General features: G+C 45.6%; 1 protein-coding gene across 1 annotated transcript in view; it reads left to right on the top strand.

The window, feature by feature from the left end:
- PARP4 (poly(ADP-ribose) polymerase family member 4) overlaps positions 1-23,227 on the top strand; it is a 69,909-nt gene that overhangs the window by 4,648 nt on the left and 42,034 nt on the right. The window contains exons 2-11 of the mRNA XM_058670550.1: positions 1,251-1,383; positions 3,391-3,592; positions 6,067-6,133; positions 6,832-6,907; positions 8,022-8,135; positions 12,445-12,594; positions 13,547-13,684; positions 16,756-16,929; positions 21,112-21,272; positions 22,314-22,451. Coding sequence (XP_058526533.1) covers positions 1,252-1,383; positions 3,391-3,592; positions 6,067-6,133; positions 6,832-6,907; positions 8,022-8,135; positions 12,445-12,594; positions 13,547-13,684; positions 16,756-16,929; positions 21,112-21,272; positions 22,314-22,451 — 1,352 coding nt within the window. The 5' untranslated portion in view covers position 1,251. The remainder of the gene's footprint in view (positions 1-1,250; positions 1,384-3,390; positions 3,593-6,066; positions 6,134-6,831; positions 6,908-8,021; positions 8,136-12,444; positions 12,595-13,546; positions 13,685-16,755; positions 16,930-21,111; positions 21,273-22,313; positions 22,452-23,227) is intronic.

Here is a 23,227-nt window from a genome sequence, read left to right as displayed (position 1 = left end):
TGTGTTCGACCCGGTACTGGCAAGCACACACAAGAATCAGGTCTGAGGGCCCAGCGGCGTGGCCTAGTGGCTAAAGTCCTCGCCTTCAACACACCGGGATCCCATATGAGCGCCGGTTCTAATCCCGGCAGCTCCACTTCCCATCCAGCTCCCTGCTTGTGGCCTGGGAAAGCAGTTGAGGACGGCCCAATGCATTGGGACCCTGCACCCGTGTGGGAGAACCGGAAGAGGTTCCAGGTTCCCGGCATCGGATCAGCGCGCACCGGCCCGTTGCGGCTCACTTGGGGAGTGAAACATCGGATGGAAGATCTTCCTCTCTGTCTCTCCTCCTCTGTGTATATCTGGCTGTAATAAAATGAATAAATCTTTAAAAAAAAAAAAAAAAAGAATCAGATCTGAGATCACCTCAGACGAAGTTTCTTTGGGGATCCCTCCAACTGAACTGCTGATCTCAGAACCCCAACCATGAAGAGACTATGACAGCCAGTGCATTCTGAAGAGATTTCATTGCACTTGGAACGGCGAGACTTGCAGCAATTCAGAACTGTCGAACTATCAAAACTGCTTGAGCAGGACCCTCGGAACATGCCTCACATTGGGGACCTGGGATGGGAGGGAGGCTGGGTAGGGCTTCTCCCTTTATTTCTCCCCTGACCCCAGATAGAGGGGGAAATGATGATATTAGTGTGGAAACAATGGTATTACCCACTTTCCTGTAGCACTTGACCCTTTGTACCCTAATCAAGTAAGATTAGTTAAAAAAAAAAAAATTAAGACTGGCTATCATCAAGATGACTGAAAGGGGCAAGAGGACATTTTGGCACAGCAGGTGATGCTGGCTTCGTGGGACACCTACTCCCTACATCAGAGTGCTTGGTGCCAAGTGCCCTAACTGCTTCCAGTCTACTTTCCTGCCAGTGTGCCTGGGAGGCACCAGATGATGGCAGTTATTTAAATTCCTGCCACCCTCGTAAAAAGATCTGGGGAGAGTTCTTGGCTCCTGGATTTATCTGGCTCCAGCCATAACTATTGTAGCCATTTGGGACGTGAATCGGCAGGTAGAAGATTCTCTCTCTGCCTCTCATCTCCTCCATCTCTTCTAGATCCCTCCTCTCTTCTCTTTGCCTTTCAGAATTAGTAAATATAATAATTTTCCCCACAGTTTGCATGTATAATAATTCTGGACTCATTGTTGCTATATTTATCTAAAAGAAATCCTTAAAAACTGAAACTTTTTTTCTTCCCTGCAGGATGACTTTGGGAATCTTTGCAAATTGCACCTTCTGTTTGAAAGTCAAGTACTTACCTCGTCAACAGAAGAGAAAGCTACAGTTTGACATCAAGGAAAACGGTGGAAAGTTTTCTCTCCTTCTAAATCCCCAGGTATTTCCAAGTCAATTAAACTACTGTATGATAAGCATGGTGCCTTGAGGCAATGAGTGTCATGGTTCAATGAATAAGCAGAGAAGAATGACAGCAGGAGAAACTGTGGCATTGCCCACTGGCTGGTTGGGCCAAGAGTGCATTAGAGATAGGAAGGCCCATCCCGGCCTCCCCTAGGCTGCAGGAGGATGTCCTTGAAGACAAATTACTAGAGCACAGCCAAAGACATAAATAGAATTTCAGACAGATTATTCTCAGAGGAGGAAAGCAACAGTGCACAACATTTGCAAAAATCCTGCTGTCATCACCTACCAATGTGTCCACCCTCGAGTGACACATGTGATGTTAACTCCGGGGAGTCAGAAAGATGAACAGACCCTGTGAACTGATCTTTGGAGTGGAGCTTGAACTCAATGTAATGTTTTGTTTTTTTTTTTAAGATTTATTTATTTTTATTACAAAGTCAGATATACAGAGAGGAGGAGAGACAGAGAGGAAGATCTCCCGTCCATTGATTCACTCCCCAAGTGAGCCGCAACGGCCAGTGCTGCACCGATCCAAAGCCAGGAACCAGGAACCTCTTCCAGGTCTCCCACGCAGGTGCAGCGTCCCAAAGCTTTGGGCCATCCTCAACTGCTTTCCCAGGCCACAAGCAGGGAGCGGGCTGGGAAGTGGAGCTGCCGGGTTTAGAACCGGCGCCCATATGGGATCCCGGGGCTTTCAAGGCGAGGACTCTAGCCGCTAGGCCACGCTGCCGGGCCCAGCAATGTAATGTTTATTTAAACACTGAAGGACGCTCCCTTCCCTCTCTTGAACTGTAAATCTGAGAATCTGGATGAAGCCTTGGAAATACTTATGGCTAATCTTAAAAAAAAAAAAGAAAAGAAAAGAAAAACACCTCATTGAAAGAAGTAGAACTTGAGATCCAAAGGTGTCAGGCCCCAGGTCTGCCTGTGCCAGACCTTTGCCCCGCTGCCTGGAAATGGGCTGACCCAGCCTGTCCCGAGACCGTTGCCCTAGGGCTTGCCTACAGTGAGCCTCACCTGTTCAGCGAATCGTGGGTCAAGCTGAGTGTCGGAAATGGAATGGCCATGTTTCTCTGCAGTAGAATTGTGTAGGCTTCCCGCACTCACTAGGTTCACCATTTCTGCGGCTGGATGAATAATGCGTATTTGCTGTGCTTGCCCAGTCTGCCTTCTGGGCAGAGACCTGCCATCGCCATCTCTTGGCTTTGCAAACTGTCACATCTTGTGCGTGCAGTCTTTTGACAGGGGTGTGTGTGTGCGCGCGCGTGTGTTTCGCAGTAGGACATAAACATTTTAAACATGCATGTTGGTTGTCATAAAGAAGAAAACAGCTTTCTGTGTGACCACGAGGCGTGAATTGCAGATAAGTTAAGTGGACAAGCCAGTTCAGGCCTGTATAGCTCACACGCTACCACGTGTGTACTTAGCTGTGAATATTGTCTGTGCATAGAAGAGTTCTGGAAGGATCCAGGAAGGACAAGTTGCAACAGGTGCCTCTGAGGAATGACACAGCAGTGGAGAATTTAAGATGCCATTATTATTGTTTCACTTTGTAGATAGTCTGCAATGGTCCTGTGCTATTTATTCAAAACTAAATTTATAGTACAAAATGAGTAAGTAATGAATAATCTTTGAACTTCCCTTTCCACACTGCGGGGAATAACTGAACAGGTTGACGGGGTGTGAGTGAGGCCATTCATCACAGAGCACTGCTTACAATAGTGACACTTTAGAAATAACTCGTAGGGATGTTCAAGCACTTAGTATTTGTGTCCAAACACTTTAAAAACCAGGGATTAAGAAAAATTTTATATAATAAGAAATTGCACTATTTCTAAAGGTTTTAGAAATCTGAAGAAAATTATTACATGAAACTATCATATCATAAGACTTGTTACTGGTGAAAAGTAGGCATAAATAATTTATTTAGATTTCCCTTTTTTTTTAATCACTGCATAAAGGATTGACTTTTTGTTTTCAGTGCACGCATATTGTCTTAGACAATGCTGATCTTCTAAGCCAGTACCAACTGGACTCTATCCGCAAGAAGCATGTCCACATTGCAAGTCCCGATTTCATCTGGGAATGCATCAAAGAAAGGAGACTCTTGGATGTCAAGAACTATGAGCCTACCCAAGCCCTGGCCGTCACGCTGCCTCCTGATCAAAACACGAGCAGTTCCGGTAGGCATCAGAAGCAGAATGTGCTCTGGCATGCTGTAGGAAACGTGGACTACCCATGTGGGAATCTGAGATGCAGTTCCTGGCCCCCAGCTTCAGCCTGGCCCACATCCTTCTCTTACAGTCATTTGGGGAGGGAAACAGCAGATGGAAAGTGTGTGTGTGTTTGTCACACTTATTTTCTCTATCCCTTTCAAATACATAAAAATAAACTTTTAGCCTTGGTGCAGTAGTCTAGTGGTTAAATCCTAGCCTTGCATCCCCTGAGATCCCATGTGGGCGCTGGTTCGTGTCCTAGCTGCTCCACCTCCTGCCCAGCTCCCTTCCTGTGGCCTGGAAAGGCAGTCGAGGATGGCCTAAAGCCTTGGGACCCTGCACCCACATGGGAGACCCAGTAGATGCTCCTGGCTCTTGATTTCAGATCGGCTTAGCTCCAGCCATTGCAGCCATTTGGGAAGTGAACCAGTGGATAGAAGATCTTTCTGTCTCTCCTCCTCTCTGTAAACCTGTCTTTCCAATAATAAAGAACTAAATAAATAATTTTTTTTAATTAAGAAGTAAATTTTTAGAAGTTATACCTAAATAATAAAGGACAAAAGGCTAATATTTTGCCAAAGAAGTTCTTTCCAAAAGGTGGTCCCCCTGAAAGAAACTTTCTTCCCTCATAATCTCAGATTCCAGCTTGGAATCTGTCAAGAAGAAAGCCTTTGGACATAGAAAAAATGTACACCTTGTGAATCAGGTACCAAAATGAGCAGATGAAGGGGGGGGGGTGGTTGGCTTAGCTGTTAAGGTTAAGACACCTGTGTTCCACGTTAGACTACCTGGGGTCCACGCCTGGCTCCCAGTCCTGACTCCAGCATAACTGGAGACGTAACTGGGACGGAACAGAACAGGGAAGGCTCAGATAGTGTGGCCAGTGCTCCCGTGGGAGCCTGGACTAAGTTCTGGCCTCTGCTTTCGTTGGGTGCTGGGGTGTGTTTTTAGGGAGTAAGCCAGTAGGCAGGAGCTCTGTTTGTCTTTATCTGTCTTTGTGTGTGTCCCTCTCTTTGTGTCACAAATCTTAAAAAAATTAAGCATTTCTGACAAATACTGACTTACAGAAACGCATGATATATGTAAGGTATCATAATACGTGTTTGATAAGGCGAAGTCTCTTTAGACAAACATTTGTCCAGAAATGCTGCTACAGACATTGAACTAGCTTGCTGTCCCAGGAAACGATAGCTAAGACAGGAAGAGGCAGGCGAGTGGGCTTCATTCACACTGAGATATGTGGTTCAGCCTTCAGAATAATCTACTCCAAGTCAGAACCACCACTAATACGCTGCTAATCTTCGAAGTCTTGATGTTATCTGTATACATTATACAGATGCTATCTGTAATACATTATAACACTATAGATCATGTTATGGTTCTTCTATAAGAAAACCATCAAACAGACACTTGCATAGGGAGCAGAATGTTAGCCCAGTGGTTAGAATCCAGGTGTTGTACTTCGTGCTTCAGAGAGCTTGGGTTTAATTGCTGGGTCCAGTTCCTGGCTCCTGTCAGTGCAGACCCTTGGAGGTCATGGGTAATGGGATCCCCTTCAGCTCATGTAGACTTAGCCTGGTCTCAGCTCTGTTGTGACTGTTGTGGGCACTTGGAGAATGAACCAGCAGGTGGGAATTTGCTGTCTTTCTTTCTCTCTGCCTCTCACATAAGTAAATTAATAAAAAAAAAATTTAAAAATCTAAAACTTCACATTACAGTTCTTCCATTTCTTTCATCCCTTCACTTGTGATGTGTGGATACCCACGGATGCATTCTGATCCTGTAGTATTAGAAATGCATTTCCTACCTATGTTTTCCATAGTCTCCAGAAGAGAAAATACAAATCAAAAATTATAGAGATGTGAATTTTAGGAATACAGATTTATGTTAGAATTCTTCTCGAATACCCATTAAAATAGAATTATTGTATGTTCTGTCTTACATTTCTTCCCTTCATTTTTGCATTTTTTAAAATGTTTATTTATTTATTTATTTATTTATTTATTTATTTTCATTTGCCTTGGAAGGCAGTGAGATGGAAAGAGGCAGATTCCAATGCCAGGAACAGCCAAGACTGGGCTGAGCAGAACCAAGGAACTGGAACCAGTCTGAGTCTCCCGTATGAGAGGCTGAGACCCAGGGACTGGAGCATCACCTGCCACGCCCAGGGTGGCCAGGAGTAGGAAGCTGCATTTGGACACAAGAATCAACACTCCTGGATGGGATGCGAGTGTCCAAATGGCATCTTCATTGCTGTGGCAAATGCCCATCCCCACTTGTGCTGTCTTTAGACTATCAATAGCTATAGCTAATTTAAGAATTGCTCTTAAATATTGCAACAAATATGATCTTTATTCAATGGCTTAATTCCATCTGTTGTGTCAACTCATTCAAATAAGCTTTTGAGCGGTAAACAAGTGTTTCATTTGTTTTCATCCTAGAAGTGAAAACGGATGACCTGTCCCTGGATGATGTCATGAGCCAAGAAGACCTTGTGGAACCCACCGAGTAATCCAGCTTCAAACCTCGGGACTCTGCAGGGTTTATGTTTCACAAATTCAAGCAGTATTATTAGTGTTACTACTAGGCTGTTGTTATGTCAGCCTATTCTGCCAATCTAAGTTTTTGCTTAATATTTTTTCCTTCAACCAGAATACTGCTGATTGCTTCTGTCATCTCAGTTTCCTGAGATGTGGCGTAATTATTAGAGAAATTGATTTTTCAAAGGAGAGAGTCACAGGTGATAAGGCGTGGGCGCTTGCTTACCTGTTACCTTAGCGGCCCAGTCTAAGAACTACGTGATGCTGCTAGGGTGTTTGTTATTGATAATGTGAAAAAGAGAACTACTCCAAAATCAAAGGTGCAGATTTAGGAGAAGGCCGAGTGTTATTTTACAGAGGCGTTCACTGTGATCCAGGCAGGGGCCGGGTCGGGCCTGCGTGTCAGAAGCCCCAGGAGCCCAGTGGACAGCACGAACGGGGCAGCTGGCGGCAGGTGCCTCTGCCCTGGAGCAGTGCTGGGCTCAGTGCTGGGACCAGGCAAGGAACCCAGCTCATCAAGAACCACCTGGAAAACACTTAGAATTCCTAAGAAGGCGTGGGAGGCTTAAAGAATTAGGAGAGGAGATCTACAAGAAAAAAAAAATTGTGAAGCTGTGTCTAACCTAAATTCTACTTCAATGTTAATATGTAACTGTCCTGTTTTAGGTTTCATGTAGAGAATGTTGAAATTCCTCATTTTCCTCAAGATTTTGAAGTTGCAAAATATAACACCTTGGAAAAAGTAAGTCTGATATTTTTTTTTTTTTTAGAAAAAGAAAACAGAATTTTTCTAAATGTTTTTCTTGTTCATTTTCTGATTGTTTTGAAAAATTGTGAATATCATATATTCTGCAATATATATATATATATATATATATATATATATATACTGATTTTGGTGGTAAAGAAAATGCTTACATTTAAGATTCAGTGCTTTTTATTCTGAATGTTCTTACTTTCATAGTACTGCATGCCGTACAAGACATTTTAAACACTACAAAATATTCATGTAGGATTAAGAAATAAAAGTGCTCCTTATTATTAGCAGCTTCTCAGACAGTTTTTAAAGACGTATATGATTTGTTTGAAAGATAATGTGACATAGATATGTAGAGAGAGAGAGAGAGAGAGATTGCCCAATTCACTCTCTGAGGGCCACAGTGGTAGAGGCTGGGCCAGGCCAGGAGCCAAGGGCATTATGCTGGCTTCCCTGAGGGGAGGAAGAGACCCACCTCCTGCCCATTCCCCACTACTTTCCCGGGCACTTTAGCAGGAAGTTGGATCCGAAGCAGAATGTTGCTGACATTGCACCATGTTATCATAATGTTAGCTGTTCAATTCCTTGGATTTATAAGTATATGTTTGATGCTAATTATTTATGCCATTTTGAATCCCCATTCTTTTGCATTAAAAATAAAATTAGCTTCTCTTTGATAAAATCACATAAATATCCACACTGATCTTCAAAATTCTGCTCCATTTGTATTTTTTAGATAGGCGATAAAATTCGAAAATAGCACCAAAAATTCGAAAATAGTATTTAATTTGAAAATAACAATTCCTTCTGTGATAAAGAAAACAGGAAAAGCACACTATAAACACAGACATAGACACATGCGAGGATTTCAAAACTTGATTTCATTGCAATAAGTGTCTTTAATTCTATTCCCCACGATCTTTTATAAGTACTCATGTATCTATAGTAAAAATACAAGAGGAAACGTATCTCTGTATGTTTTATTTTCTGCTTGTACCTCTGCATAATCGTGTCTCGCGCTGTGGTTCCAATCAGCACCTCTGGGTGCTCTGCGCGATGCGTGTTCGCTGCTTCCCCGCGTGCACACCTTGTTTTCCAGGTGGGGATCAGTGGCGACCCGGAGGTGGTGGTGGTGGAGCTGTGCTGCTCTCAGGCCCCCGAGGACCCTCCCTTCCTGATATGCGCACACTTCCTGCTGGCTGACGGCGCGCAGGTGATGTTCCTTCCTGTTCACAGCTGCTGCAGTCCATCAACTTGCTCACCGTTGTTTTGTATCTGCGGTTAGCTCAAGATGCTGCAACAGACAGACAGGCTGAGAGCACTCAGACAACAGACGTGTATTTGTCTCGCTGCTATAGGTTGCTAGTCCTAGATGACGTTGATGAGGGTTGATTTCCTGGAGGGTTCCTCACGTGGTCCTCTGTCAAAGTAAGAACATCAGTCATGTTGGATCAGTTCCTGCCTCTTGATCTTGTTTAACTTAATTACTACTTTGAAAATTTTATTAATTTGAAAAGCAGGGTTACAGAGTGAAGGATCTTGCGTCTACTGCTTCACTCCCCAAATGGTGGTAATTGCTAGGACTGGGCCAGACCACGCCAGGAACTTGAAACTCCATCCGGGGGCCCAAGAAATTGGCCTGTCTTCCACTGCTTTCCCAGGGCCATTAGCAGGAAGCTGCATCAGAAGTGGAGCAGCTAGGACTAGAAACAGCTCTCTTATGGCATAGTGGCTTCACGGGGGAGCACTCAGCAGTCAGTGGCTTAGTCTCCTGTATGCTAATGCCAGACCCACTTAATTACTTCTTTTAAAAAAAATTTTTTTAAAGATTTATTTATTTTTATTGCAAAGACAAATATACAGAGAGGAGGAGAGACAAAAAGGAAGATCTTCCACCCAGTGATTCACTCCCCAGGCAGTTGCAATGGCTGGAGCTGAGCCAATCCGCAGCCAGGAGCCAGGAGCCTCTTCTGGGTCTCCCACATGGGTGCAGGGTCCCAAAGCCTTGGGCCGTCCTTGACTGCTTTCCCAGGCCACAAGCAGGGAGCTGGATGGGAAGTAGGGCTGCTGGGATTAGAACCGGTACCCCCATGGGATCCTGACACATTCAAGGCGAAGACTTTAGCAGCTAGGCCATTACACTGGGCCCCACTTAATTACTTCTTTTTTTTAAAAAAAATATTTATTTATTTTATTACAAAGTCAGATATACAGAGAGGAGGAGAAACAGAGAGGAAGATCTTCCGTCTGATGATTCACTCCCCAAGTGAGCCGCAACGGCCGATGCTACGCCGATCCGATCCGAAGCCAGGAACCTGGAACCTCTTCCGGGTCTCCCACGTGGGTGCAGGGTCCCAATGCATTGGGCCATCCTTGACTGCTCTCCGAGGCCATAAGCAGGGAGCTGGATGGGAAGTGCAGCTGCCGGGATTAGAACCGGCGCCCATATGGGATCCCGGGGCTTTCAAGGCGAGGACTTCAGCCGCTAGCCCACGCCGCCAGGCCCACACTTAATTACTTCTTAAAGACTGTGTATATGTACAGTCCTATTCTGAAGCACTGGGGTAGGTTGGCATCATTCAGCTCCTAACACCTGATAAATAGTTCAACAGAGTAGAAATAGGTTCCCTTTGGAGTGAGGGAGGGAGGAAGGGGTAGTTGCCCAGACCAAACCAACATAGACCAGGGAGGATATTCACTGAGTGGAAGACATGGGGTTCCTGCTGTTCCTCACCACTGATGGGACATTTTCCTAATGTGTCAAACTCCGAAACAATCCCTTGACACACTTCATCAAGCACCTGCTGTGTAGTCAGAATCTGTTAGAGCTGAGACCCAAAGCTAAAACGTTGACTCCAAAAACTCACCACTTGGATGGAAGCAGCACATGTGTCCTTGCAACCTAGTGTGACAGCTCTGACATTTAAACGTGCCTAAAACTTCAGGGATTGGGGTCACAGGGTCCTGGAAATGGCATTGGAGGCTGTACAAGGGTCATGACCCTTGCCCTAGGTCAACGTTAACTCAAGAGGACGGTTTCAATGAAAAACAAGTATGAGACCAAAGGAAGTCAGTGAACGCCTACAGTTCAAATTAAACATTATGAGATCCACCAGTGGGCTTTGTAAGCAGAACACTCAGTCGCTTGTCAGTGGCATTGGAAGTGTATTGCTAGGCCGGCTCCCCAGATGTCAGCTCAGTTCAAGGCCAGGATTCCCAGGTGGAGACAGGCCCTCGTGGCTGACAGACCCCAGCTGACGGATCCCATTTCTCCCAACAGCAGCCTTGCTTGCAGATGCCTCCAAGGGAAGTGCCTGTTCCATGAGTGATCCCCAGGAGGGAGCCCGAAGCGTGGGGCTCCCCTATTCCTCCACCACCTCCCAGTGCCTGCGCAGTATAGCTGTGAGAGGCCACTGTTAGCTAAGCAATGTTGTCACATCACAGCTGACATTCTGTTGCCATCATGTGTCCCTGCAAACAGTGAGAAAGTTAACCTAATGTCAGATGCATCCGGGAAACAGGGTTTGCTAAGTTTGAACCGAAAATGTAGACCAGATTTAGTTAGGTTAAAAAAAAAAAAAAACAAACAGTAAAAATCAAGCTGAACGTCGTGATGGGGTGTGTTATGATTTTTTTTTCTCCTATCCCTCCAGGTGCCTTCTTCCCTTAGCAAGCCAGTCTAGAACTCTCTTTAGGTGAGCGTGTCCACCTCATAAGAGGGACCTTCTCATTTTTTTCTTTCTTTTTCATTTCCAGCGGCACATTGATCATTCAGTAACATGCTATTTAACTTCGTGTTACTGTAAATTTCCTATTTTTCCTTCTGTTAATTTTGTTTTATGGCTTTCCATCTAACGGGAGGTATTGTAACTGTGTAATAGGGGCCATCATATCCAGATGTGAAGATACAACGCAGTATGCATCTCTACTTCCAAATCACAGATGGACTCCCAACGAAACTGCTGAATATATCTTGACAAGAGGGTGCTAGATTCTCTGCCATTGCGCATACCTACAATCTCAGGATACACTTAAATAACACAATGACAGATTTAGGACTGTAAAGGACTATACTAGTATAATAATATGGGGGAAATCAGTGGTGGGGGAGGAGGGAGCTTGAGGAAGAGGGAAGAAGAATCCCAGACCCTATGGAACTGAACCATAAAATAATAAAAAGAAGGCCCAGCATGGTAGCCTAGTAGCTAAAGTCCTCGCCTTGTGAGCCCCGGGATCCCATATGGCCGCCCACTTTAATCCCAGCATCCCCACTTTCCATCCAGCTCCCTGCTTGTGGCCTGGGAAAGCGGTCAAGGACGACCTAAAAAACCTTGGGACCTTGCACCCACTTGGGAGACCCAGAAGAAGCTCCTGGCTCCTGCCTTTGGGTCGGCTTCGCCTCAGCCATTGCGGTCACTTGGGAAGTGAATCACTGGGTGGAAGATCTTCCTCTCCGTCTCTCCTCCTCTCTGTATATCTGCTTTCCAATTAAAATAAAATAAATCTTTTTAAAAATAATAATAAGAAAAAAAGAAGTGATCTTCTCTTAAGGTCTTCTGCAGATGCAAGTTTTCAAGCTTGCCCTTCTGAACAGAATTGTGTCGGGGCAGGCATCTGGTGTTGTGAGTGACATAGTCTTGAGGAACCCACATTCCACTTCCAAATGCCTTGGTTCAGGTCTTGCTTTCTCTTCCCAGCCCAGTGGCCCACTAAGAGCACCCTGGGTAACCCGAGCAGTTCCATTCCCCTGCGCACGCGGGAGATCCCGGCTCTTGGCTTCTTTGGCTGTTGAAGGCATTTGCAAAGTGAGCCAACACGTGGACATCTGTCAGTTTCTATCTCTCCCTTTCTCTCTGCCCGTCAAATGCATAAAAAAAAAAAAACGTTTTGATGGAAATATTTCAAAATTATGATACACTCTACCTACTTCAAAAAAATATTTTTTTGTGTTGATTTTCAGTGTATGTAAAAAGCCCAGAGGCAGGGAGAGAGAGACAAAGTGAGAGATAGAGATCTTCCATCCACTGCTTCACTCCCCAAGTGTCAAAATATCTGGGGCTGGGCTAGCCTGAAGTCAGGAGCCAGGAGCTCTATCCAGGTCTCCCATGTGGAAAGATGAGACCCAAGAACCTTGAACTATCGCCTGCTGCCTCCTGCGATGCGCATTGGCAGGTCTTTGCATTGAACACAAAGGATCTGAGACTTGAACTCTGATGCTGCAGTGTGACAGGCGATACCCTGAGCAGTGGCAATGACTGGTTCAGACTTCAGAGCCAGAATAGTAGGTAAAATGAGGGTTCGAGGGTTCTAAATGATCATCAGAGTGACTCCAAGGACTCAAAGTGTCTTTTCTGTCTGCTGGTCTTCACTGCTTCCAGGCTGTTAGGCTGTTACCCAAGACCTGAATATTGAAGTAACTCCTTCACAGCACAGATCAATGTGTCTTTCGCCACGTAGCACGTGTCCATGAAAATGGATGTGTTAATAATTTGTTGTGCTTTGCTGTGTACTGTAATTCACAGACTAGAAGACAGTTCGCTGTCAAGAAAACCTCTGCAGATGCAAGTGAATACTACGAAAATTACATTGAAGAACTGAAGAAGCAAGGATTTCTACTAAGGGAACATTTCACACCCCAAGCCACCCAATTAGCATCTGAAAAACTGCAAGCCGTAAGATTGATTTGTGCACGTTATTTTGTGCTGTTGACTTAACGTTTTGATAGGAATGTTTTCTTTCTTACACCTAAAAGACTGGGAGGACAGAAAAGCAGGATTTAGGAAAAGGAAAAGTGACCCCATAGAAAGGTATGGAAGCAGAGTGGGGAGTCAGTTCGGGAACCTGTCGGCAACGCCCGCGTCGCTGCGTACCCCGAGCCGAGCGGAGGGACTAAGGTTACAAACAGACAACACACAAGACAACACGCAGTGGGTCACTCTTGTAAACAGAATGCCAAGTTTATTTGGGGTCAGCCTGCATCTTTTATAGTCTGCCTAGTCCCTCCCAGTATTATCCCAATGCTCAAGCAACTCCTAAGCTCCCCTGGGGGCATCTTAACAAAGAGGAAGCAGGGAAGAGTAACTTGCAGTCAAGCCAGGGGCTAAAATGCATTAGGCCAAGATCGCCCATTCTGTTACCCCTTAGAAACAAGCTAAGCTGTGGAGTTAACCCTTGGGGGACCGGGGCCTGCAGGAATCAGCCATGAGATAGGCTGCATATGTGAACAAAACCCACGTTACAGTTTTAGCCATGAGCAAGAATCATCAGCCCTGATGGCCTATGCTTAATGGCAGTAACAGGCCTGCAGCTCATGAGGGGAAAGGGAAAGGCAGGCAGAAAAATTGCAGGAGAATAGAGATGATGGGGCGAGTATCAGAGATTTAGAAAAGGGGTATGGAGGAAGTGGCGGGAGGGAAGATACAGTGACCTGGCATCTTCCAAAATGTCTGAGGGCCCCAACACTACCAAGCTGGGAACCCTGGAGGGCCACAGTCCAGCTGTGTCCACACAGTCACACCAGGCCAAGGTGAACCATTCACCTCTGCTCATTGGCCCAGATCTGTTTTCATCCGCTCACACACGATGCCTGGTTGATTGTGAGTCATTCTCGTATCACCATTGCAGCTGCTTTTGGAGGAGGTCATCGGTGCCGGCCCTCTGAGCCCGGAGGTGAGCGACTTGGTGGAGTTGTTGTGGACGGAAGCTCTGGGCCACCTAGAGCACACGCTGCTCAAGCCTGTGAACAGCATCAGCCTCAATGATGTAAGTCCAGTGGGTCTTGGAAACACAACAGCATAAGCTACTTCTTGGATTCTAGCGCTTATGTGTGCATGCTGGGCAAGGAGCTCCAAGCTCCCCCAGGAAACCAGACAGCCCTGTCTGGCATTATCACCAGCAGACTGATCAAAAATCAGCCTTCAGGGCGGGCTAATTAGGAGGCCAAGAAGCTTGAACTAGGCCTGGTGGCCATGGATGATCTTGGTCCAGGTTGGAGGCCTAGGCATTAATCTGCATCATAGTCTCTTATCTTCTAAGTGGTTTTTTTTTTTATAATGTTTACATAGTTGACAAGGATGCATGCCCATGGGGACCACTGAATAAGGTGGGAAGGGTCTCAGAATAGGGAAAAATGGGTGAGACAATTGTTTCCACTTTCTTTTTCTTCTTCCTATATCTAGGGGGAGGGGTTAGAGGGCCACACCCAGCCTCCTAACCACATCCTAGCCAGCAATCTAACCTGGCAATGTGGGATGGCCACTCAGTGTCATCCCAGGGTCACCGAGGTGGAGCATGTTCCGAGGGGTCTGATCAAGTGGTTCCAGTAGTTTTGAGGTGTGGTTGAGTTCATTGCTCCAAGGTTGAGGAAACCCTTCCAAGCTCCACTGGCTGACATAGTACACCTCAGAGTCTCAGTTCACCCAGATGCTTGCTATCCAAGCTGAGGCAGCAGAGTTGTCCAATTTGTTCTGCCCTCTAACCCCTGCCATGGCACTGGCTGTGCTCTGCAGGCCTTAGTGATCTGTCATGTACCCTCATGTGCATCTGGGCATGCCGTCCGCTGCACAGACTTGAGCAAGCAAGGAGACCCAGTTATGACACATGCACTCCACGATCAGAGCACAGATCCTATGTTTGGAGTTCTGAGTCCAGTGGTCCAGCTGTGGAGGTATCCAAAGAAACCTCACCAGAGGTGACCAGACCTGACTCCTGTGTGTGCCAGCCAGTGTGGAGTTTGGCTCAGCCTGTCACCTGCATGAGCCCACACATACACTGGTGTCTGTAGTTGCTGACATGGGTCAGTCCTGTCTCCAGCCCTATCTCATAGCAAACCAATGACTGCTCCTGCCCAGCCCAACCCTGCGCACCATACATGCAGCCCTAATACACACTAGTGGCAACCACAGCCCAGAGTGACTCCCAATAACCCACACTAGGCCTGCTCCCAGCCATGGTTCCTAGCATGGCAGTATGTGCAATAGACTGGTCCAGTCTGTCTCACATTCCTTTTGACTTTTAGACACCAATGGGTGTTGCTGCAGTCTAATTTAGCCCAAGTTACCCCACTGTTCAGCCCACTCTCACACTGGTGGATGCTACCACCTGTCTAGCCAGTCCTGCCCCCAGTCCTGGTTCTCACGCTCACTGGTGGGAGCTACAGCCCCTGAGAGGGGTGCCCATAGTTTGCCTACTAAGCCCACTCCCAGCCCCAGATCTTGCATTTTCCGGGTGGTTCTGTGGTCTAGAGTGACAGGACTTACCCCCTTTCCCTGCACTTGCCAGCTGATGCTGAGGCAAAGCCCGGTCAGTCTGCATTTACTCTGGCTCCTACATTAGTAGATATGGTCACTTAGCTCAGCCTGGCTCTTTCCCTAACCCAGCTCACATGCAGGCCAACGGGCTTTGTATCCCTGCCCAGCCTAGTCTGTCCTGGGTTCTAGCTCTCACACTTACCAGCGTGAGCACTGACCCAACAGGGGAGTTCCTGTAGCCCCACTGCTGGGCTCTTCCCCTCCCCCTCCCTGCTTCAGTGTTTTACATATGCCAGTGTGTTCTGCAGTCCAGTCTGGCATGGCCCATCTCACCTCAGCATTCACCAGCAGGTGTTGCAGCCTGGCTCAGCCTGACCTGCACCTCTCATGCTGATACGTGCTTTATCTTAGGCCAGCCCAGCCAGTCCCCAGTCTCAGCACTAATGTGAATTGGCTGGTGTTGCAGCCCAACCGGCATGTCTCATATCCCATCCTGGTTCTCACATCTGCCAGTGGGTGCTGTGAACTGGCATAGCCTGGCCCACCCGCAGACCTGAGCCACATGTATGGTGGTGGGTACTGTAACCTGGCCTGATCTGGGCTGCTCCCAGCTGAGGTTCTTGCACTTACCAGCAGAGACTATATCCTGACAGAGAAGTTCCCATAGCTCCTCTGTCAGGTCGCCTCCCAGTTGAAGATCTTGCAGGTGCTGGTGGGTTCTTTTTCTAGCCTGCCTTGTCCCACCTCCTGTCCTGGCAGGTATGACAGCATTGCCCGACTGGCCCATACCCATTCTGGCTCTTACCATTGGATATTACAGCCCAGTACTGCCTGGTCCACCACCCGACTCAGCTCTTACATGGTTCAGCAGATTCCGAGACCTAGCCAAGCCTATCCTACACCCACCCTGGCTCCTTCTGAGTGTTTTGGATAAGGCTAGTGTACTTGCAGTCCTCCAAAAAGCGTGCTTCTCTCTTTAGTGTGTTCAATTGCTAGAGAAAGAGCATCTCCCGTGTGAGGCAACTGGTGCACCTGCAATGTTATATGAAGGTAGTACAATTTTCCTCTGTAGGTTTGAACTTGTTTATTTGGGAAACAAATGTTTTCTTAGGTAACAAGCATGAAGCTCTTGTGTAATAAGAAACTTGATCTGTGGATTTTGTTCTTGATTTGATATGATAGCTTTCCACAATTCCGATGGAAAAAGCCAATCTCCTACAGCTGTACCGGTTTTCCCTTCTCTGTGTGTAAATCAGTGTTCTTCAGAAGCTTCATGGGAAAACTGGGCACAGATTTTCAGTGTGTTTACTCAAACCAATTTTATTGAGTATGTTGAAGTACTCTCGTGTATGTATGTATACAGATTCACCACATACAGAAGCAGGCTGTGTATGAGCCAGTTTTGGAGGAATCATGACAAGTGAGTTGTGTCTCCGGTCCAGATGTTCTCAGCTTACCAACGGCTGATGGTGTATCGCAGAGCGGTGATGCGCCCATCAGCTGTGTTTGAGATGGTTATATACGTGCCTTCACTTACGAGGATCAAGATTGAATTTTAATAAGCACATTTAACTTCTCTTAAAGGTGAGCAAGGCAGAGGGAATTCTCCTTCTAGCAAAGTCTGCACTGAAGAATGGAGAAACAGCAGAGCAGTTGCGAAAGGTGGTTGCTGAATTCTACAGATTAATACCTCACAAAGCCCCAGGCCCCAAAGAAGTCAACCTGAAGCTCTTGGCTAAGGAGGAGGACCTATGCCAGGTAAAATTCTGAAAGAGGAATTTCAACTTAAGCTATGTTTGGGAGTAGACCAATCTTTAAAAATATTGATTTACTTATTTATTTATTTGGAAAGGCAGATATACGCAGAGAGAAGGAGAGACAGAGAGGAAGATCTTCTGTCCACTGGTTCACTCCCCAAATGGTCGCACCGGCCATAGCTGAGCCAATCCAAAGCCAGGAGCCAGTAGCTTTTTTTGTCTTCCACTTAGGTGCAGGGTGCCAAGGCTTTAGGCCATCCTCTACTGCTTTCTCGGGCCATAAGCAGGAAGCTGGATGGAAGTGGAATAACTGGGATATGAACCAGTATCCATATGGGATGCCAGCACTTGGAGGTGGATGGTTAGCCAATTGAGCCATCACTCACAGGGTCCAATGTGCTCTCAGGTATTTATTTTCTTTCTTTCTTTCTTTCTTTCTTTCTTTCTTTCTTTCTTTCTTTCTTTCTTTCTTTCTTTCTTTCTTCCTTCCTTCCTTCCTTCCTTCCTTCTTTCCTTCCTTCCTTCCTTCCTTCCTTCCTTCCTTCCTTCCTTCCTTTCTCTCTTTTAATACGACTTTACTTTTCCAAATGTACAATTCACAGGACCTGTTCATGCATCTTTACCCTTAATGTTTCTGGTGTTTCTTGAGCTCTGTGCTTTGGAACCAGTTTAATAAGTTCTTTACTCAGGAGCTCCTGCCGGGCTTCCCTGGCCAGGGACTCTCGGATCTTGAGTCTCTCCAAGATCACAGCAGGCATGATGACCTTGTAGTTGGGGGACTTCCTTGTGGAGTTTGTCCCATGTGACTTTGTCAAACAGAAACAGGTTGTTGAACTTGCCCAAAACTTTCCCTTTGGACCACTTCTTCTTGGCATTGCCCAGCCCTCCCCCCATCTGTTCACAGGGCCCTTATCCTTCTTGGCTGGCTTCCTGGCATCTTTTTTTTCTTCTTGGTGTCCTTGAATGGCATGACGAGGTGCAAGGAGCGTCGGCGACCACCTAGGTCTTGCAAGATGTTGGACCTTTGGGTTCTTGGGGTAGTTTTCTAATGTAGATTCCACACACATACAAATGCAGGAATCTATTTAGTATCTCTGCATTGTAAAAATAATTTTCCAGATCAAGAGATGAAGTAAAATTCTTTCTACAGAAGCAAACTGCAGTGGGCTTCAACCCCGAGGACTTTAGTGACAATGAGACGTGGAGTGGTTGATGGCCCAGTTCCCTGAAGCTGACTCCTCGGTTGGCTCACTGCCTTTCCCCTCCCAGCCTGCTTCCCTCACTCTCGGTGTGGAGTTAAAGATGTTTCCAGCATCCCATCTGGATTCTTTCCTTTTCTGTTTCAGAAAATCTCCTGCAACTGTGTGCTTCTCTGGTAGGAACTGAGTCACATGGGCTGCCCTGGGGACGGGAGTGGATTACCGTGCCCCTTCAGAAATAGGCCACCTGCCCTGAGCTCTTTCGGCAGAGAGGAGGCCGCTGCAGGCTGGCCTTGCGTCTCCCGAGAAGGCTGAAGTCACACTCAGGCCCCTTCTGTGTGGGAACGGCCTGGGGCAGGTTAGGAGATCCAGAACTGCAGTTCCAGAGCTTGTAGATGTGGTACGCTGCATGTTTGCAGCAAATGACGGTTTTGGATAGATGCTCGAAGGAGTCAGAAGTTCAAAACTAGCAAAAATAATCACCCAGCGAGAAGATAAGGACCCCTTCCAAAGAAAGAGAATCTCATGGTCGGGTTTGCTCAGAGGAAAACATGGTACTTAGCCAAATACGTTTTTTAAAGTTTTACGTACTTTTTATTTTGTTATTTGAAGGGTTGAGTTAAGGAGAGAAGGAGAAACAGATCTTCCACCTGCTACTTTACTCCCCAAATGGCCACAATAGCTGTAGCTGAGCTGGATTGGAAGTGGAGCCACTGAGATTTGAACCAGCACCCATGTGGTTTGCCAGCACTGCAGATAGAAGATTAGCCTACTACACCATGGTGCTGGTCTCCCAGATTACTTTTTTTTTTTTTTAAATATCTATTTACTTATTCGAAAAGCAGGGTGACACACAGAGATAAAGATGGAAAAAGATAGATCCACTGATCCCCAAATGGCTATAACAGCCAAACTGGGCCAGGCTGAAATGAGAAGCCTGTATCTCCATCCTGATCGCCACATGGGTGGCAAGGACCCAAGCCCCTGGGCCATCCTTAATTGCTTTCCGAGGCACATTAACAAGAAGCCAGGATCAAAACTGGCACGCTTATTATAGGGTATCGGCATTACATCTAACCTGCCGCACTACAATGCCAACCCTTCCAAGCACTTTTAGTTTGAAATTGTATTTTGAATAGATTAAAATATCTATATGATTCAGAAGTCAAAATGATGTTAAAAAAGATATGCTCAGAGAAATCTCTAATCCACTCTGTCCCCTGCAACCATTCTCCTTTCCATAACACGTAACCATTTTGTTATTGAGCTTTTTTTGGTTGCCTTTGCAGAGTTTATTTTTGCAAATAATTATATAAATATGTACAGGTTGAGAATCCCTTATCTATAATGCTTAGAACCAGATGTATATTTACATTTCAGATTTTTTTCAGGGTTTGCATATATGTAAATGCATACTTGTATTTGCATAAATGTAGTGAGATATGAGAATTGGATCCAAGTAAAGACAGAAAATTCATTTGTTTCCTATAAAACTTATGTGCATAGCCAGAAGATAATTTATTTCTTTGGTTTTTTTTTTTTTTTTCCTTTTGTTGGTTCTTTTTTTTTCTCTTTCCACTTCTTTTTTTCTTTATTGTTATGTACCTGCTTCTTGAGTGGGAATCATCATATGAGACCAGGTAGGGAATGTCAGTGCTTCGGTCCACTTTAGAGTTAGGATTTCCAGGTTCGAGGTGTTAGCCTGTATTCTTGTTCGCATGCTTGCACAGCCCTAGGTGACATAGGTCAGTCCCTCAGGACACACGGTTAACACAAGATGGATGAGGTCCTGCTGGCACAACGGGCAGACGTTCACAGGACACCTGAGCTTGCAGGAGTACACTCCAACATAATAACAAAAATATGGTATAATAAATAAATAAGCCAGTAACAGGCACTTACGATCATCATCCAGTGTGGTGTGCTGCTGACGTGACGTGTGCTGGCGGTGCTGAAGGCGTGTTTACACCAGCATCTCCAACACCTCGTCCTGTGACGTCACTGTAACCACAGCCTCTGGACCACAGGGAGGTCTCATGTCCTGTTGGGGTCTCATAGCTCCCCATCATGTGTGTGGTTGGCTGTGTGGCTCAGGCCCGCACACCCGGAGTGCACAACACAGCACTTTTTCCAATAAGCTGAAATAGACCAGTAGTCTGCTAATCCTGAATCCCACTTATTCACTGTCCCTCCTCACAGTCGGATCTGAAAGAACTGATTTCAATTCTCAAATTCTCACTTCTCTGTATGATAGTTCTTCGAAAAGCGGAAAATGGATTTAAAAGGTAAATTTTATTTTGGTACAAAATGGTTTCTGAAATCTGTGAATAGTTTCCCCTTCAGTGTATTTTCCATGGACTTTTTGACTGTTTTTTGAACAATGAGGATAATAAGCTACTCTGGTGTTGTGGTGAGGACAAATAGATGCCGTGGTGACTAATATCGTGGCCTACAGGAACCCCGATGGTTTTCCCAGCTTCTGCCCGGCCCGAGCAACTGAAGCAGCAGGTGGAGGACATTTCCCTATCTCTCCTTCTCTATCACTCTGCCTTTCAAACATTTAAAACTAAAATGAGGGCTCGGCGGTGTGGCCTGGTGGCTAAGGTCCTCGCCTTGATCCCATATGGCCGCTGGTTCTAATCCTGGCAGCTCCACTTCCTCTCTATCTCTCCTCCTCTCAGTATATCTGACTTTGTAATAAAAATAAAATAAATCTTTTTAAAAAAAAACTAAAATGAATAATGTACCTATATCTTGTTAACAATAATATGTTATGTTCGTGTTTATATTATTAGCATTGTACACTGTGCAATCAGATAGCGAACTTTGTTAACTTTTAATACACTACAAACAGCAAATACTGATGTAAAGCTTTGGGGAAAAAATGACTTTCCCATTCTTTTTGAGAAAATATCAATGGAATATAAATATTAATCTTTTGGTATGTATTGAGTCTGATGTCTCTGTACCATTTCCACCCACAGCTAATAAGAGACATGGTTAATGTCTGTGAAACTAATTTTTCCAAACCCGACCCACCATCTCTTGCCAAATACCGAGCTTTGAGGTGCAAAATTGAGCACGTTGAACAGCATACTGAAGAGTTTCTTAGCGTTAAAAAGGAGATACTAAAGAACAATCACGGGTAAGCCAAAAGGAAACGTCTCAGAACCTTCTTTATTTTTTTTTAAAGATTGGTTTATTTTTATCAGCCAGGCAGATTTATCAGGAAAGATGTTCCATCCGCTGGTTCACACCCCAGGTGACTGCAAGGACCAGAGCTGAGAGACAGAGAGAAGGAGGGATGGAGTTGGAGGGAGGGGGAAAGAGCCAGATCTTTCTGGTCTGCTCCCCAGGTGGCCACAGGACTGGGTGGGGCTGAAGGCAGAGCCAGGGCTTCATCCAGGCCCAAGCACTGTGCTGTCTTCGCATCTTCTACTGCTTTTCCCACACCTTTGTCAGGGAGATGGATCTGAAGTGCAAGCAGACAGGACACAAACGGGCACTTCATGGGATGCCTGCATTGCAAGTGGCACAGCTTCGCCAACCGTGCCACAATGCCAGTCTCCCATTTGGGTGTTTTTCTTTTTTTTAAGTATATATGCTGCCAAAACAAGGACTCCCCCACTTCATTCTTATATGTGAGTGGAACTGTAACACTGTATGTTATGTATTTGATAAGATTTGGGATTAATATATAAAATGTTGTACTTAATTTAAGTGTTTTCTTTTCCTGTAAGGCTCAGTAAGTTGGTGTTTTTCAAAACAGACATTTGGCCTAGCAGTTAAGATGCCTGGATGCCTGCTTCCCACACTGGGGTACCTGGGGTTCCTTCCAGCTCCGGCGCCTGATTCCAGATTCTCCATAGTGTGTAGCCCAGGGGAGAGAAGATGAACCAAGTGTCTGGGTTCTTGCCAACCCATGGAGAGACCCAGATGGAGTTCCTGGTTCCTGGTTGTAGTCCATCCTCGAGCATCCGGGCATTTAGGGCCTGGACCAGTGTTTGGGAGTTCTCTCCTTCTGTCCCTCAAATCAACACATGCAATGTTTTCAATAGGAAACCCTTTCCAGGCTATGTTGTAAGTTCAGTTTTCTGACAGCAGGCATTTATCTTGATAATCATGATTTTGTGTGTGTCTTGCTTCTAAATATGTAATCTCAAGGTTTTCCTTCTGCTTCTTACAGTAAACATCGTGTGAACATCTTGCAGATGTTTCGAGTCGGCAGAGTGAATGAAACCACAGAATTTCTAAGCCAACTGGGCAACGTGAGGCTCCTGTTACACGGATCTCCTGTCTGCAACCTCATAGGAATCCTGTCCCGGTACGAGCAGCCTCCTGGGGGTGAAACATTTCACTGTTTTCCCTAGTTTTTCTATATGGAATGGGTCTTCTCAGCCAGCCGACCTCTAGAGAAAATTAAACACCTCATCAATAAATATGTCCTTTAAATTATGTACTTGTTGCTTTTCAAAGTTGTGTTGTCTGGGTATGAATTACCCCTGGAAGACTGTATCATATGACGACAAGTGATTGTATATTGCAAGGCTCTTCATGTGTAACTAATCTGAGAACAGTCCAGTATTGAAAGAGATAGTTCTAGAAATTAGAGTACCTATATGTGAGTTTCCAAATCAAAACATAACTCTAGTTTTCTGTTGACTTAACATAATGCTAAAACTAAGCTTATGAGTGAAGGAGGGAATAAGATTAAATTTGATCCTGTAAGTACTTTAAAAGAAACATACAGGCCCGGCGTGGTGGTCTAGTGGTTAAAGTCCTCACCTTGAAAGCCTTGGGATCCCATACGGGCACTGGTTCTAATCCCGGCAGCCCCACTTCCCATCCAGCTCCCTGCTTATGGCCTGGGAAAGCAGTCAAGGACGGCCCAAAGCCTTGGGACCCTGCACCTGCATGGGAGAACCGGAAGAAGTTCCTGGCTCCTGGCTTCAGATCAGCTCGGCACCAGCCATTGCGGTCGCTTGGGGAGTGAATCATCGGATGGAAGATCTTCCTCTCTGTCTCTCCTCCTCTCTGTATATCTGACTTTCAGTAAAATAAAATGAAAAAACATACAAGATCCACCTGGAAAAAAACTTA

The sequence above is a fragment of the Ochotona princeps genome, chromosome 12, assembly GCF_030435755.1.
Source record: "Ochotona princeps isolate mOchPri1 chromosome 12, mOchPri1.hap1, whole genome shotgun sequence".
Taxonomy (NCBI): domain Eukaryota; kingdom Metazoa; phylum Chordata; class Mammalia; order Lagomorpha; family Ochotonidae; genus Ochotona; species Ochotona princeps.
Note: the sequence above shows the minus strand (reverse complement) of the source record. Positions and strands in the feature narration are given on the sequence as shown.